The sequence below is a fragment of the Takifugu flavidus genome, chromosome 10, assembly GCF_003711565.1.
Source record: "Takifugu flavidus isolate HTHZ2018 chromosome 10, ASM371156v2, whole genome shotgun sequence".
NCBI classification, from domain to species: Eukaryota; Metazoa; Chordata; class Actinopteri; order Tetraodontiformes; family Tetraodontidae; genus Takifugu; species Takifugu flavidus.
In genome coordinates this window covers 8,450,798-8,466,247 of record NC_079529.1, presented here as the reverse complement: position 1 = coordinate 8,466,247, position 15,450 = coordinate 8,450,798, and the positions used below count along the sequence as shown (strand labels likewise).

General features: G+C 44.7%; 2 protein-coding genes across 2 annotated transcripts in view; one reads left to right on the top strand and one right to left on the bottom strand.

Annotated features, from left to right (window-relative positions):
• me1 (malic enzyme 1, NADP(+)-dependent, cytosolic) overlaps window positions 1–3,832 on the bottom strand; it is a 47,748-nt gene extending 43,916 nt beyond the window's left edge. Inside the window, exon 1 of the mRNA XM_057045295.1 lies at window positions 3,616–3,832. Within this exon, the coding sequence (XP_056901275.1) occupies window positions 3,616–3,744 (129 nt within the window). The 5' untranslated portion in view covers window positions 3,745–3,832. The remainder of the gene's footprint in view (window positions 1–3,615) is intronic.
• A 7,173-nt stretch (window positions 3,833–11,005) lies between these two features.
• prss35 (serine protease 35) lies at window positions 11,006–15,422 on the top strand. Its single transcript, XM_057044245.1, has 2 exons — window positions 11,006–11,216; window positions 13,068–15,422. The coding sequence occupies exon 2, from the start codon at window positions 13,087–13,089 to the stop codon at window positions 14,347–14,349; it is 1,263 nt and encodes a 420-aa protein (XP_056900225.1). The 5' UTR covers window positions 11,006–11,216; window positions 13,068–13,086; the 3' UTR covers window positions 14,350–15,422.
• Window positions 15,423–15,450: the final 28 nt, after the last annotated feature.

Here is a 15,450-nt window from a genome sequence, read left to right as displayed (position 1 = left end):
CCGCTCCTGGTCACTTACCATGCAGTTTTTTACGGTTACCTCCACCTGCAGCAGAATGCTGCTGAATAGGCATCTGTTGGTCACACACCGGCAGCTCAGAGCCATGTTTAAAGTGAAAAACAGTGCCTTGACTTCTTGATTTAAAGAGGTTGTTGTTGTTATGCGAGGCCGTGACAGGAGGAACCAACGTCAGAGAGACTCGCTGTAGCTCAGGATTCACACAGATGCCTCATTAATGTGTGATCAAGCAGAGAGACAGAGGAGGTCTGTGGAGTGCGTCCAGAGTTTTCTTCCTCTTCACAGAGAACCCTTTTTTTGTGACTCGTACGCCACTTCATCGCTTTATCGCACCTCAAGCACACCAAACAACCCATAATATCCGGGTTCCGACTCTGCGGAGTGTGTGAAGGGGGGGCTACAGAGAGAGCTTTTCATGTGTGTGAGTACTGACTGCGCGCAGAAGAGTGACAGTGGTGAGATTAAAAGGAAATCAAAGCCAGTCAGCGTGAGGACAGGCTGCTTTCAGCACCGCATCCCTCAGCATCAATTAGCAGGCTGTGCTGCCACTGGCTCCTACTGGAGCTCCGACTGGGGCTGAAGTGGGCCAGCTGGGGGAAGTAAACACACCTCATCCCCGGGGCTTTATGAAATCAGATGGAGGGCAACGTTGTGCCTCCGCCTGAGCTACAGAAGCTCGCCTGTGCCTGGTCTCTGACGCGCTTTAGCTGCCATTTCCTACCTTCGCATTCAATTTCCTGAGTTTGGTTCACGTACAGTGGACGGTTCACCTGGCCATATAGGTAAAGTTTCTGTGGCTCTGACCTGCTTTAAGGGAAACTGTTTTTTTGGGTCACTTCAGCCAGCTGATGAGTGGGGGTCATATTCAAGCCTAACTGCCAAAGAAACATCAAAACAAGGTAATTTTAGCCCTTAAAATGGTGGGATAAGTTCTCAAAACATTGGGAGGATTGTTTTTGTTAGGAAGAATAAACTGTCAGAATAAGTTGTTTATTGCAAAAAGATTCCCCCCTTGTGCAGCATCATTGTTGACAATGCTCTTGGATCAAAAATAGCAGCTGTTTATTTATTTGATTCTCTTACCACTGTGTTATTCTACCAAAAAGGTAAGTACTGTTGGGTCTCTGATCTGAGCCATATTTTTTTTTTATGGTTCACTCAGTATTATCTTCTAATGGGACTCCGTTTCAGGTAATCCTCACAATGGTCAGGATATCTCCAACTCTAAATCTAGCAAGCCAAGAACATATCTCAGGGTTCTGAGGGTTTAAACCACTCTTTTTTCCCCCAAAACAATGAAATGGCACAAACTACAAGTTCATTTAAGATCACTGGAAAGAGCAGAGGGCAAACTTGTAAACTGGGGAACAAAGGCGCCACGAATCACACGAGGCTGGCCCTTCATGATGCTTACACATAATAAGGGAAGAAGAAAGTGTTGGTCTTCAAGCTGTGACGCATCAGGTTTTTACTCAAGTGTAACATCCGCTGATGTTTTCACTTAAATTTGGCTCGTGGGGATCGAGACCGCTTTAAGGGCCCTTTGGTACAATGGGTCCATTCAGGGCTCCAGAGTGTAAATTGAGAGGTAAACAAATAGTTTACAGGGCCAGGTTTAAGTGCCAAAGCCATGGGTCCCTGAGGGCTGCTGCATACATTGATTTAGAAGACTTCTGTTAAAAAAGGCTAAAGTGCTAACCTATTTAAACCCAGATATGATATCTGCGTATTTCTTTATTGCTATATATCAGTGTTGCCACTCAGACAATAAATTTAATTGGTTTATATGTCACTCTATATAATCAAACACAGATGGAGGTTTATATCTTATCATGTAACTATCAGGCTCAGCTTTTGCGAAGTAAGAGTTCTTGTTAAACTGACACGGCAGAAAACGTATCATTTTATTACCGCTCCCCTGCCTCGCTTCCTTTTTTTTCTGACTTTATCAACTATGATCAGCCCAGGGATAAAGTTCATCTTAAGTAATAAATTTACAGTCTGCTCTGGATTGGTAGCAAAGGTTAATGAGTTTAAGCTATGTTGAAGATGTTTCAACTCATTTTTACGAATCATTTGAACTCAGCATCATCAGTCTTTTATGTGTTCTGTGTTCTATAAGAACCATAAACACAAAAACGTCAGGTTATTTAAAGCAAAACCGGTTTGACGACAATATCAAAATAATGAAACTTAGCCTTTTTTAATTTCATTAAAATAAAGGGTGATAAGTGCATCAATACCAGCCCAATAATACAATCTTATGATGATAACAAAATACGCTGTTCTGCGTCAAAATGCGCACATTACAAAAGCTCCATGCGCGAGCTTTTGTAACGCGCACATCTCGCCTCACCCTATGACACCATGCACACTTGCACACACATGAAAACAAACACTGCGACTGTGCAGCACGCGGTGGTCTCAGGAGTGGAGTCATTAACTTTGGCCCACAAACAGGCCTCTGTGCAGCCAAGCAGCCCCTCTCCACAGACACTGGCCTGTTTGAACCTCGCCGTCAGACTTATCAGCTCCCTCTCCACACCAACGGGCCTGGCAGACGCTCAACTGACTGCAGCCTTTATCAGAACGTATCAGGTGGGGGTTCAGCTTTCGAGGCCCCTGAGATCACAGTTATGCAGAAGGGGAATATCAGTGGAAACAGCACAGAGGGTGGAAACAGATCAACCCAAATTCAAAATCAGACTTGACGCTTGTTAGGAAACACTTGGCATGAGAGCAGCCCAGAGCTCAGCCAGTTGTTTGGATGGTCAGTCAGCACCATGGACAGAGATCAAGCTTGACCTCTGTCCCCCCACCGTCCAATCGCACAGACCATGAGAAAACACTGGAAAGGTGCAGAGGCTGCCAGGGGCACTTTTGTAAAGGATGCCTTTACATGGGGTGGGGGGGACAGGAAATACTGGCTGAGGGAGTTCTCACAACGCAACAATGGCTGGTTGTTATGCAAGAGAAGATGCACAGTCATCAACTCATCCCTACGGTAGTGGGAAACTGACCAGCATTTTCTTCCCCACAATGAAGCAACTTCTATCACTGTTCCCCATTTTCTTTGAAATCAATTGCACTGGAGAGATTTGTTTTAGGGCAAGGTCCTTTGCTGTCACAATTTGCAGAACAGTCTTCAATTCAGCCATTCATTTAGGCCACTGCCATAGCTGCAGCTTTTGTAAATCCAGGCGACTGCGTGACAACACCGGGCCAGATCTTCAAATCTAAATATAACCGCGTCCAAAGCTGATACCTCCGGGCCAATGCTGCGTTCAGAGCTCCTGCTAGGGCTCTACCATGCCAAAAGAAAACATAAATAGAGCCTTAAAATAATTTTAAGATGAAAACATGTCGTCTTTATTTGCATCCCTGGTGTTTAACATATGCGATGGAGTAAACAAAATAGTAAACTATGAGACCGTTAGTACTAACCAAACTGACGCTGTTTGTCAGCATCAACACAAAACTCATTTCATTAAACACACACGGTCCCATGACGGCGGTAAAAATTCCTACAGTCTTCGAAGGCATCAGCTAGCTTGTTTACAATTGAAGCTAAACTCCTCAAATCGCACCACCAGTTACCTTGTTGAGGTGGGGGTTTCTGGTGACATCGTAGCCCCTTTTCTTGGTGTAGACGAAGGTTTTTCTCTTCTCCTCGGACTTGTGCATTTCCGTGTCCACAGACTCCCGTCTGGCCAAGCCGTGTTCCATGATGTTGCCTCTTTAAATAGAGCGAGCGTGAACTGTCATGAATGCAACAAGTGGATACGCAAGTGTGGCTGTCAGTCCTTATCAAGCTTGCACTTCCTCTCAGACGCTTCTTTTACACACACAAGTCTTTCCAAATGCTGCGTGGTTCGAATCGTACAAATCAAGCAAAATTAAATAGTTCTCTCTGGTTTTATTTATTCATTTTTTTGTCAAATAAATTCCATTTCATTTGTCTGTATTGCAACAAACTGGCGCTGCGTGTAAACCTATTAGTAAAAACCAAGTCAACTGTATGAAAGGTGACATATTAAAAACTGAATAAAACACTTTATAGGTGTCTTTCCTTTTAAACTGCAATTTGAATACTTTCCAATATACTCTTGTTCTGTGGCTACATATAATTAGCCATGTTGCTCTTACTAAAGTTAATAAATCGCACTGTTTTAATCATACAATGGAATGAGGTGGGTTTTTTTTTTAATTATATGTAACTGAAGAAATAATTTACACTGTAAAAAAGTTGACATGAGCTTTATGTAGGTGAGTGGCTGAATCATGCAAATGGGCCCTCATTCTCTTGTTAGACCTCCATCTCCATCAAGTGTGAATAATCAGTATCAGTCATTAACGTAGGCGTGATGGACATAAACCCTACACATTACATATTGATTTATTTAGATATACAAGATATTTATGTACATTATTCCCCATATATCTATTAGTTGCATGTGTGTGAAGTCATTTTACACCAGGGCGTGAAAGCTGTGGCAGGGGTAAGGATATTTGAAGCCAAGGTCAACTGTCTGTTCCAAAGTTACATAACATTAGTCAGCAACCTCTGACAGAAATACACTGAAATTCAAGGAGCCAGGAAAGGTTATTCAAGACGGCTCACTGGCACTGGTTACCTCAAATCCTTCTGGTTACTCGCTTCTTCAACTGCACCCACACAGGGCTTCGGGTGCACCTGAGGGTTTCACATCTGTCAGGGTGTTTGCACAAGGATAATTCTGTGTCTCAGAGCCACAGACGCTGGCCCTGAACCCTTTGTGAACCCTTCTGCAAACTTAAATTGCACTTGAGCTTGAGCCGAGTGTAAAAAGATGGTCAGACCGATAAAAGCATCAAGGCAAGTGTGTGTGCAGGGCAGACTAAAGACAGAGGAGTGTGTGTTTTTATATCCTGTCAGACTGTCCAGTTCACTTTGGTCTGGCTGCATTTTTTTTTTTTTTTAAAGTCTAATGTCTCTGGATTTATCACAGATTGATAAATTCCTATAATGCTTCAGGTAATGTTATAGAGAACATATAGCTACCATTTCATTCGAACAAAAGGAGTCTTCCTGCAGGGTTGGAGGGGCTGTCGTCAGTGTTTTGATGCGTGTGTCTGGGTGAAAGCGAGCCCACCTGTCATCCATCGGTGTGTTTGAATGAGTAATCTGTGTGGCAAACATTTACCATCTGTTTCTGCATTAGAGGACTGCAGGTTATTTGGAGACTGGCACTGGGAGGGTGTGAGGAATGCAGCCAGAGTTTGGGAAGTGCTGTCTGCCCACCTGCTGGAGGTGATCCCGGGAGCTGCCGGAAGGGCTGCACGTGCTCAGGGAAGTCTCCCACCTGATGACAGAACACGGGCCGAAGCTCTTCCTGATGAACCTGCAAAACGTGCCTGCACAGCACCCGTCTCATTATTAACACACTGTTATTCACGTGCCAAGGTGCACTCAGTTATATACAGTACTTCACACCAGATCTTGGTGTTTTCAACAGCTGCTTTGAAAACAAACAAATGTGATGTACAAAGAATTTTTACTAATTATGCATTGGAGGCTCAAACAAAAGGAAAGTTTTTCTTGGATTGTTGCCTTCAGTTTTTAGACTGTTAATCTCTGTTGACACGCGTGCCCTTTCGGATAAATTCTTCCTTTGCCCTGCGGGGATTTTTGTGGTCAGAAAAGGAAAGATAAGCAGACAAAACCAAGTGCCTGAGAGCTGAATCACCCTGCTTTCTCTCCTATTTCTGCTTATTCTGCTGCATACCTGGGAGCAACACCTTGCAGGTCTTCCTCTACTTGACAGAAGTCCAAAATGTGGTTATTATATGTGATTACAGTGTTGAGTAACCACAGTGTGTGATTGTGTTGAAATTTGTCTTTGTACCAACAGAGATTATATTATGTGATGTGTTAAACTCATGTTCAAGTACATTAACCTGCAGAAAATTAAATTTAAGTACCACCTTTAATGACATTTACTTTAACAATTTCATTTATTTGGGTTCATTTTCAGTTTTATTATAATATAAATTTGAGGTATGTTTTAGTGGTTAAAGGAAATGTTATAGATGTTGAAAGGTATAAACTTGACTATGAAGGCTTTGAATGTATGGAGCAGATGGTGAACTGGTACAGAGGTCAAAGTATTTGGTACCAGGAGTTCTGGGGGTGAGAGAATCTTTCCCAAGTGTTCAAACGTGTGTGCACTTTACCACAGCCAAAGGAATTCTGACCTTTTAAGCATAACTATTTTGGATGCTAAAATGCTAACGTATGTAATGCGGCTGTGGGCACGAGCGCACTGATTGGCAGCACATTGTTTGACGACTGGCAAGAGGAAAATCTGAAAGCAAACCACATTTCCGCTCTTTAGGTAATTTTATGAAGTCGTAACTTGGTTGGATCCAGAGCCCGCGGCACACACACACACACACACACACACACTAGAGAGCTGAAAGGTGTCGGGCCTGCTGAGAACCAGGAGCACCAACAGAGGAAATGGGTAGACAAGGAAAGACGCTGCTTTTCCACCATATATATGCGTACATACATACACGACTGGCCTCTCTCTCTCTCTTTCTCTCTCTCGCTCTCTCTCTCTCCATGACCTTCCCCCAGCCCCCCAAATCAAAGGGCCCTTTCACTGATCACTCTTTATAATGACCCACTGTTTGAGCCCACGGATATTTGTGGAGGTGGAAAAACAGAGAAGTTTAAGCAGCAGCGTGTCTGTCTTGCATTATTAGAGAAGGCTGCTCTGACATGAGTGGCGGTTTGATCATAAAGGACCAGATCGAGTCGAGGAGCCCCACAACACATCCTGAGGAAGGTGCTACTGAGCCACTGCAATAATACGCGTTGATGGGCATCAATGGGTGCTCAGATCATTGCATGTGAAAATAATCTTAATCTTGCTGCAAATGCTGAAGCTCTTTGCACAAATGCAATTTGAAATTCAGCTCGTCCTTGTGGGGCAAAGCGAATTACTTTGAAATAAACTTTTCCACCATCACAGGAGACAGAATTCTAACAGAATCGGTGTGTTTTGACTTGCTTGCATGAGCATGTGGGTGCGTGTTTGGCCCATTTTGTTTTGTGCCGGCTCGCCCACAAAGCAAGGTGTGCCAGAGAACAAAAGTGGCGAGCGGACTCCACATTTGCCAGACCCAAACCCAGTAACGAGAGAACTATCCAGGGGGACGAGGGATGTTCTCCAGTCCAACCAGTCGTTGGCAGTTGGCAGAATGAGCCACAGAGGCATCATGGTTGCACTTCAACAAAACCCCCTTTCTTCTCCAGGAAATAGGACAGAGATTAGTTTGTTAACCTAGTCACACGGTTGGTTTATGTAACCTTTTTGACCCCTCAGAATATGGGGTCTCTGTTTTCCAGCGTGCAACCACACAGACGCATTTGTCCTCACTTCATTCTTATTGTATGAAATCACTGCAAACCTGTTTGTTTTGCATGTTTGTGTTTCTGTTCCCTTCCCAGATGTGTTTTTAAAAAAACCTGAAACAGTCCAAATATGAAATATATCAAAAAGACCCACATAATTGCATTAACTGTCCAATAAGTGTGTATCTGACCGTTTCATCTCTCCAATTAAGACCTACATTGCTCTTGTTGGACCAAGCACCATCAGCTGCTTTTCTCAGATAAACATCCTCAACATCCAAGCTAAAAACCTCCCACTCTTCCCCATATCCTCCTTCCCTTCGCATGTTTCGCGTCCTGGCAGCACACCGTGAAATGAAAACACCTCTTCTATCCAAGCCTTGGCTGTAAACAAGAGAGTCAGGGATAAATGTCAGATTCCCCCGTGTTTGTCTCGGCGTGCCCAGACGGCTTCTTCTGTAAACCCTGCAAAGGTTTGAGGATGAGTGCAAAACTTCCTGCAGCAACAGCCTTTTTCGCCATGGTACTGGCTGTGCCCGGTGTTTTGACACTTGAAAAGATGAATTCCAAGATTTTACAGGGGGGCTTTCAGGATGCCATTTCCTTCTCAACACGTCAGGGCGTCTGAGCTAAACATCTTGACTAAAAACATCTGGGCCACAGCACAAAGTCAACAATCTTGTGCTCAATCCAATTGTCTATTGAAGTTTATTTGGGGATTTTTAGGGATTGAAAGTACACATGGAAGTTCAAATCTACTTTATTAGAGCTCAAAGACAATGGAGGTCTCATATTGAGGCCCCTTTACAGACTGAAAGTCATGTTTTTCTATAAAACAGTGCATGTGAACCATTCCCATGAATGAAAATGTTGTGTTTTATAATGCTTCTAGCAATTAATAAATAATGATAGGGAGAAAAAATATGTCAGACAAGTATTTTAAAGCAAATATATCATGAAATATACCAAAATATATCATGAAATATTGCGAAAAAGTGAGTTATCGTGGTCTTTCCGAAACAACATACCACCATCCCTCCACCAGACGTGGAGGCTTGACAGGAATTTAGCGCAGAGTTGCTTCTCTTAACCCCAGAACCCAGAATGTGCAGGCAGAATATTGCACCATCAAGCAACCTGCCTGCCAGAGAAGTCACCTCCGGTTTGCAACCGTGTTAAGGTCACCATCTGGCCACCCGAGTCCGATACAGTTGTGAACGCTCACCAACAAGTGAAGCCATCTGTTCATGGAGAACATCCATAAATCTGACAGAGCATCTGGAGGACGTCAAGGAGACAAGCAGAAAATATTCTCCCCATATGATCCACTTACACCCAAATTAGTCTGCGATCACTGAGGTATGGATCCTAACACAGCAGTGCTGCAGATCATCTGGTGGCAGTGGGTGCCATGTCATGTAACTCATGTTATTACTCCCACATACATACATTAAAAACATTAGCCAATGTTGGAACCCTTCGTTTTAAATACAGATTGATAGAAATGTTGTCATATCTAGTAGTTCCAAAATATCCAGATGCACTAACCTCCTTCAGTGTCTGCAGCCCAAAGAGGCAACAGAGATGATTTTCGAGAGATGAGAACATTCCACCTGTCGGGGTTCACGACACAGAGAACCCAACATGGAGAACATTCTAGGAATTCTGGTTAACATTTTGGTCCACGTGAATCAACGGTGTCTAAAACAGCTCACAATCAGCCCCAAAATCAGGCAAAATATCACACTTACACAAGCAGAAAGGCTGGATTTCTGACAAAGGTGGAGGAAAGGAACGAGAGCCCACAGAAGAAGGAGGAGACAACAAGGAGCAGGTGAGGAAGGACAAATGGAAGATGTCAGTGTAATCAGGCAGGAGAGGAAGACCTGAAACAGGAAACCTCACCACGACGCAGAAAACACAATGGAAACCAGCACCAGTGCATATGGTGTTAGTCTGATGGTTTCACAGACCAAAACTGGTATCCTGACGCCTTCTGCGCATATATTCAGCTGCGACACGGACTCGCTTTTAACACCGAGGCAGCTGAATACAATCTTCTGTACCTCTCGGCCTCTTTCACCTGCACTTTAAAGCGCTGTTCATTTGCGGATGTAATTCAGGTGCGGCTTCAGTCAACCTTTCATCGCACACAGCCTCCTCTCTGACCATTTACCCAAATATTTATTATTAAAAGATGGTATAAACTGTACGTGGATCTAAGCTAAACCTTCACTATCCCATTACTGTTTATGTATCTTTTTACTATATATACTTTATTAATGTTTGTCTATGTACGAAGGAGAGAGGCAGTGAGGTAGAGAGTCCTATCAAGTCAATGGTGGTCTGTTTAGCACGCAACAGAGCTAAGAGACCATTGCGCTGTCAAAATAAAGTCAGCGGGAGTGAACTGTGGGCCACTGCGACCCTCTGAGTTTATTTATTAGTATGGTCTGTGCACAGTAGGTAGCCTTTAATGCATACTGTACAGCAAAGGGAGCAGCGGGGTCCTCAGAGATGCTCCCTCGTGATTACCAGAAGGTGAGATAATGGATCAAATTCACTGTATTCCTGTCGAACCTGCACCCATCTGCTGGCTTCCTGCCGCAAAGGTCACAAAGGTCTCATCCAGCGCACCCAAACACAAGTAATGAAATTCCTCGCTCCTGCCAATAGGCATCTGTCCACCCCTTCAGAGTGCAGAGGGAGCACTTCCCATGAGGGTGTGACGCCACATACAAAAGCCCCTCTATCCAGCTTTCACAGCTCCAAGCCCCCCGACCACAAATATCACTCACTGCTCTTCTATTTGGTAGCTGCAGGGCCAAAAATACATAAGCAGTCCTCTCTCCACTCTTTGACTCCTCACATGTGACTTTTGACCTCAAACTTAAGTGAAAACAGGAACCTCAGCTGTGTTTCAGTCCCCACCTGAGGGGCCGTGACAAAGGTTTGTTACAGAAAGACAAACTAGACCAACCACCATGTTTTTGTTTCATTTCACCTTGGTTACCTTAATTAGTTCAAAAGAAATGAGCGCATGTCCACTGTTCCTATTATTGACATCAAGAGGTGCCAAAGAACTTGATTTTTTTAAATTTCCAACTACCTTCAATAGTATGGAGCAGAATCCAACATGACACCTCAGCTCAGCATGACAGGATGTATATCAGAATCCCAGAAGTAATCAACAAATAAATGCCCGTAACCCCCAAACATTTAATATATATTTTAATCCTGCTGTGAAAATGACCTTAAAGCTAAAACAAAATAATTCCCTAATCGGGTATTGATTGCATTGTTTTTCCTAGCACCAGCTGAATTCTGGTCTCAGTTCAGCAGGCCTGTGCAGATGTTGAGGCTCACATGGATCAGAAATGTAAACACCTCAGAACTTTTCGCAGAGAGCAGCTGACTCCATCAAAATCCCCACAAAGCGAGCCTCTCCTCCGGCTGCAGCCTGCTCAATCCACCACTGATGCAGCCTGCCCTCGGCCGGTCCGGTCCCACCCATCTGTGAACAGCTTCTGTCAGAGGCGGGGGGGAGAGAAAAAGTCTTTTTCATTTTCCCCCTCCCTGCCTCCTTCTTTCCTTCCCTCCCTCCTCAGCATCAAGTGCGGCGCGAGCGGAGCGTCCCGGCTGCGACTTTCTCTCCGCAATGAGGAGAAGGGAGCCCTGTTGAGAAGTCTGGATGCACTAACCTCCGTTTGTTTTCTGCCGGGATCATATTTGTATTTTTCTGTTGAAAAATAAACAGCACATAGCAGATCTGGGGGATTCAGTAATCGGATGCAAGCAGGTAGGAAGTTCTGCGCACTTCTGACGATCTTTTGATTGACACCAGAGGACTATTTTTCCGTGAAGAGTTTGTTTTTATAGTAAATGTTTCTTTTTTCTTTACTTTTTGATTTTTCAAATCTATTCGTGTATTTTGGACAAGTTATGCAAAACGATTTTTTACAAAAAATTAAGATTGTTTTTAATTAAAGGCGTTATTGGATTAATAATTACAAGCATATTCTGATTAACCCGCATCACGGTATAAAACAGACAGGCAGCTTCTCAAACTTCTGTCACAGAGACGCAAATTTGTCATTTTGGAAGAAAAGAGGTGATAAAACATTTCAGTGAATAAAATCAAAATCAAGCATTTCGAAATAATAAAACATTGAAAGTATTAATTTCCAGGTAACCGTGATCTTCAAATGTCTAAATTTAAGGTTGGGGGAGAGATTAAAATGAGTGAAATCACATCTGAAATTGAAAAATATGTAAAGTGCAGATCTCAATAAAGGACTGTGATCTGCCAGGAGCAGGTGGACAACAGCGACACCCTGCGGTCATTTAAAGGATTCATGCAGCTCCCGCGACTCCCTCAGGACAGCGAGGGCACAGCTTTTTATTCAGCTGACTGCAGTGGAAAATAGCTCTTTGACATGGCAGCATATCAGTTTCCACTCTGGATTGGTGTTATGTCTGAGTCTGGTGGCGGGAGCGTGACGCTGAGCAGACTAAGGGTCATTTTTCTTACATTCCTATTTATTGAAACTGTTTTACAGGTCTCGTGGGCTCGTCTTTTATGACCACCGGTTAGATGTTAGCCACATGGTATATTTTTTATTGGACATTGTGTGGCAAACTCAAGCCAAACTGTCTACTTATTTGCAGTTGGAGGACAATACAGTTTGGAATCTTTAGCTAAAATAAGGAATACTATGGCCAAAGCAAACGGAATGACGACACACTGCTGCTCCGGTGATGCTGCACGTACATCTACCATAAAATGCTTTCGAGCCCTCTTGGCCAATGTAAACGGCCTCTTTTGGAGAACCCAGATCTTGTCAGTCCCTTTTCAAACCCTTCAGACAGCTGGAACAAATGAATCACTGAGGTGTTTTCATTCCGGCCCTCTTTTGGAAATGAATTGTTGGATTAGCACTCCTGTTACATGGCTCCCCACTCAACAGTCACCAAGGTTTTGCTCTCTCTTTGCTCTCTCTCTCCATCTGTGACTTCATCACAGCGACCTTGCTGACAAAATGAACTTGCCGTTCTGTCATTATTGATGGTCTGCTGAATACATAAAAATGTACCCCAAGGTAATTTTCTGTGCTATTATCAAAGCAGCCCACAAAGCCTCCACGACCGACTCGAACGAGCTCGGCGCTGAGGAAACCAGATATGGTCATTACTGGGGGAGAAGGTTAACCAGCGTGGCAAACCTCCAAGCCACTGTCTCAGCTCATGTAGGGGACTGGTGTGCATCCTCTCCGTTTGAATGACGTATATCTGCTCTCAGCATGTTTCTAGAGACTAAATATCCTTTACTTTGCTCATTCTTCCATCACGCCAAGGCGGTTTTTCCTGCAGAAGAGCTTTGTGCTCTGGCCTCTCCTCCTGGTCTGCTCCATCAGGCCTAACCCGCCTCTGCACGACTGTATGCGCATCTGGTTCTGCTCTTTTTGTTCCTGGAGGGAGGAACAAGGGTTCAGGGGTTATATCAGGAGCCAAGGAAGTCAGGGCGAGCCAGTGGGAAGGCAGCGAGGCTGGCAGCCATCTTGTCTCAGAGTCAAGCTAATACACCTTATATATGGTGAGTTTTTATTTTTTTATTACTTCACTAATTGCTTGTTATGACTTCACATTTCAGAGCCAGGCCCAACTTAACGATGGGCCGTCTACCCCTCCGTGTCCTGCTGCCTATGACGGTGCTGGTTCTAGTGGTGGCCGCCGCCGCCGCACAAGACGATGAGTACACCTGGCCTCAGTGGAAGGTGCCTCTGGTAAGAAAAAGGCGCACGGTGCCCCTCAGCAGCCCGCACTTCTCCGCTCGTCCCCAACCTCAGCGGAGCGGCATGTGCGGGATCGAGTGCCAGCGCCGCCTGCCCGCCGCATCTCTGGACGACCTGGAGCACTTCCTGTCCTATGAGACAGTGTATGAGAACGGCTCCCGCACATACACCTCAGTGGCCGTCGAAGGTCTGAATGAGGTCACCGCGTGGCCCAGGAACGTCTCATCCAGATCCCGTCAAAAACGGGAGGTGTACGGCACAGATACGCGCTTCACCATCTCCGATAAACAATTCTCCACTAAATACCCCTTTTCAACTTCTGTGAAGATATCCACAGGATGCTCCGGGGTTCTGGTGTCGCCCAAACACGTTCTTACCGCTGCACACTGCATCCACGATGGGAAGGATTACTTGGATGGAGCGCAGAAGCTGCGGGTTGGTATTCTGAAAGAGAAGTCCAGGCGAGGGAAAGGAGAAAGGAGGGGAGGGCGGGGGAAAGGCAGAAGGAGGAAGGAAGACAAGGAACAAGAGGAAGTGGCAGATAAGGAAGAGAATGGTGGAAAAGGGGAACGAAGGGGGAGAGGAAAGGGTAGGAGGAACCGGAGCCGTCGGAGTGTGGAGTCAGAGAAACCATCATTTAGGTGGACCAGGGTCAAGAAGACCCAGGTGCCCAAGGGCTGGTTCAAAGGTGTGTCTGGAGGACTGAACGCTGATTATGACTATGCTGTTCTGGAGTTAAAGAAGGCCCCCAAGGTCAAGCATATGGATCTGGGAGTCATCCCTTCACTGAAGAAGATCCCGGCAGGGAGAATCCACTTCTCCGGCTTCGATGACGACCGCCCCGGCAACCTGGTGTATCGGTTCTGCTCCGTCTCAGAGGAATCCAACGACCTGGTGTACCAGTACTGCGACGCCAAGCCCGGTTCCAGCGGCTCCGGGGTCTACATCCGCCTCAAAGAGCCCGGCAAGAAGAAGTGGAAGAGAAAGATCATCGGGGTCTTCACGGGTCATCAGTGGGTGGACGTGAACGGGGACGGGACGCAGCAGGATTACAATGTGGCCGTGAGGATAACGCCTCTCAAATACGCCCAGATCTGCTACTGGGTGAACGGGGACACAAGCCAGTGCAAGGTGGCCTAAACCAGCACTCCTCCTTTTCCTGGATTTTTGTGTTAGAAGCATCCCGCCCACACTTTCCCTTTACCTGTCGTCATCCAGCAGGGGCCCAACGACTGCCCTCCTTCCTCCCAGGTGCCCCCACTGACTCCTGCAACACTGACACACATGCGTAACCTCTGCACGGCCGTACAGACCCAGCTTCACCAGGAACTTGTCTGCAGTAAAGGAGACCTGTGGGACGCTTCATATTTCCTAATTTATTTTGCTAAAGATTGGAGAAGATAAACAACTCTGTGGGTTTTCTGATCAATTAAATCTTCCTTTTGGTCAAAAGCACGAATGTATTTCCAAAAGACATAACAGGAAATCGTGCATATTCATATTCTTCAGATATTCTTTATAGTCCCTTAATTCTTCACATGGAGACTTTTAATTTGAAGTTTTCTCCACGACCATAAAAACGAATGCATGCATCAGCTTCGTTTTTAAAATAAAAATGTATGTAGAGATACTGAGCTAAAACTGTTTTTAAAAACACTCAGTGTCCAAGCTAGTGTTTTGTATACTGTATAGTGAGGTTTATTTTTTGCTCTTTTGTTTTAAAAGAGACGGTCCAAACAGAGTCGTGGCTCCTCCAGGATCCCAGGATCACCATCTTTCCTCTGTTCTTGCCACGCAGTGAAATGTGGTTTCATTGTTGTGCACATACTTTGAACGGTGCTTTTCCAGGAGATGTGGTGCTAATTTATGGATTTGTAAACATTTCTTCTTTTTTTGTGGGGGGGGGGGGGGGGGGGGGGGTCTTTTGGTAGTGTAGTGCTGAATCTATTTAAACTGGAGTTACATATTTGGGGTGCGTTAAGATGGGTTGTAACCATTTAAACATTTACTTGAGTTGTCGATGTGTCTGTAATGGTAAAGGCTGGATTGAAAAAAAAACAAAACTTGTGATTTACCAGTTTTACATCTGGGTGATGTTTTTTACTTCACATTGTGGTCCCCAAATTGCAAAGGAGTGTCATTTTGAAAGCCGAATACACAGAAATACTGATGCAGGTTGAAAAAAACATCAATTAAAACAAACTTGTTATGTGTTTGTGTGTTTTTAATGAATGTGAATGA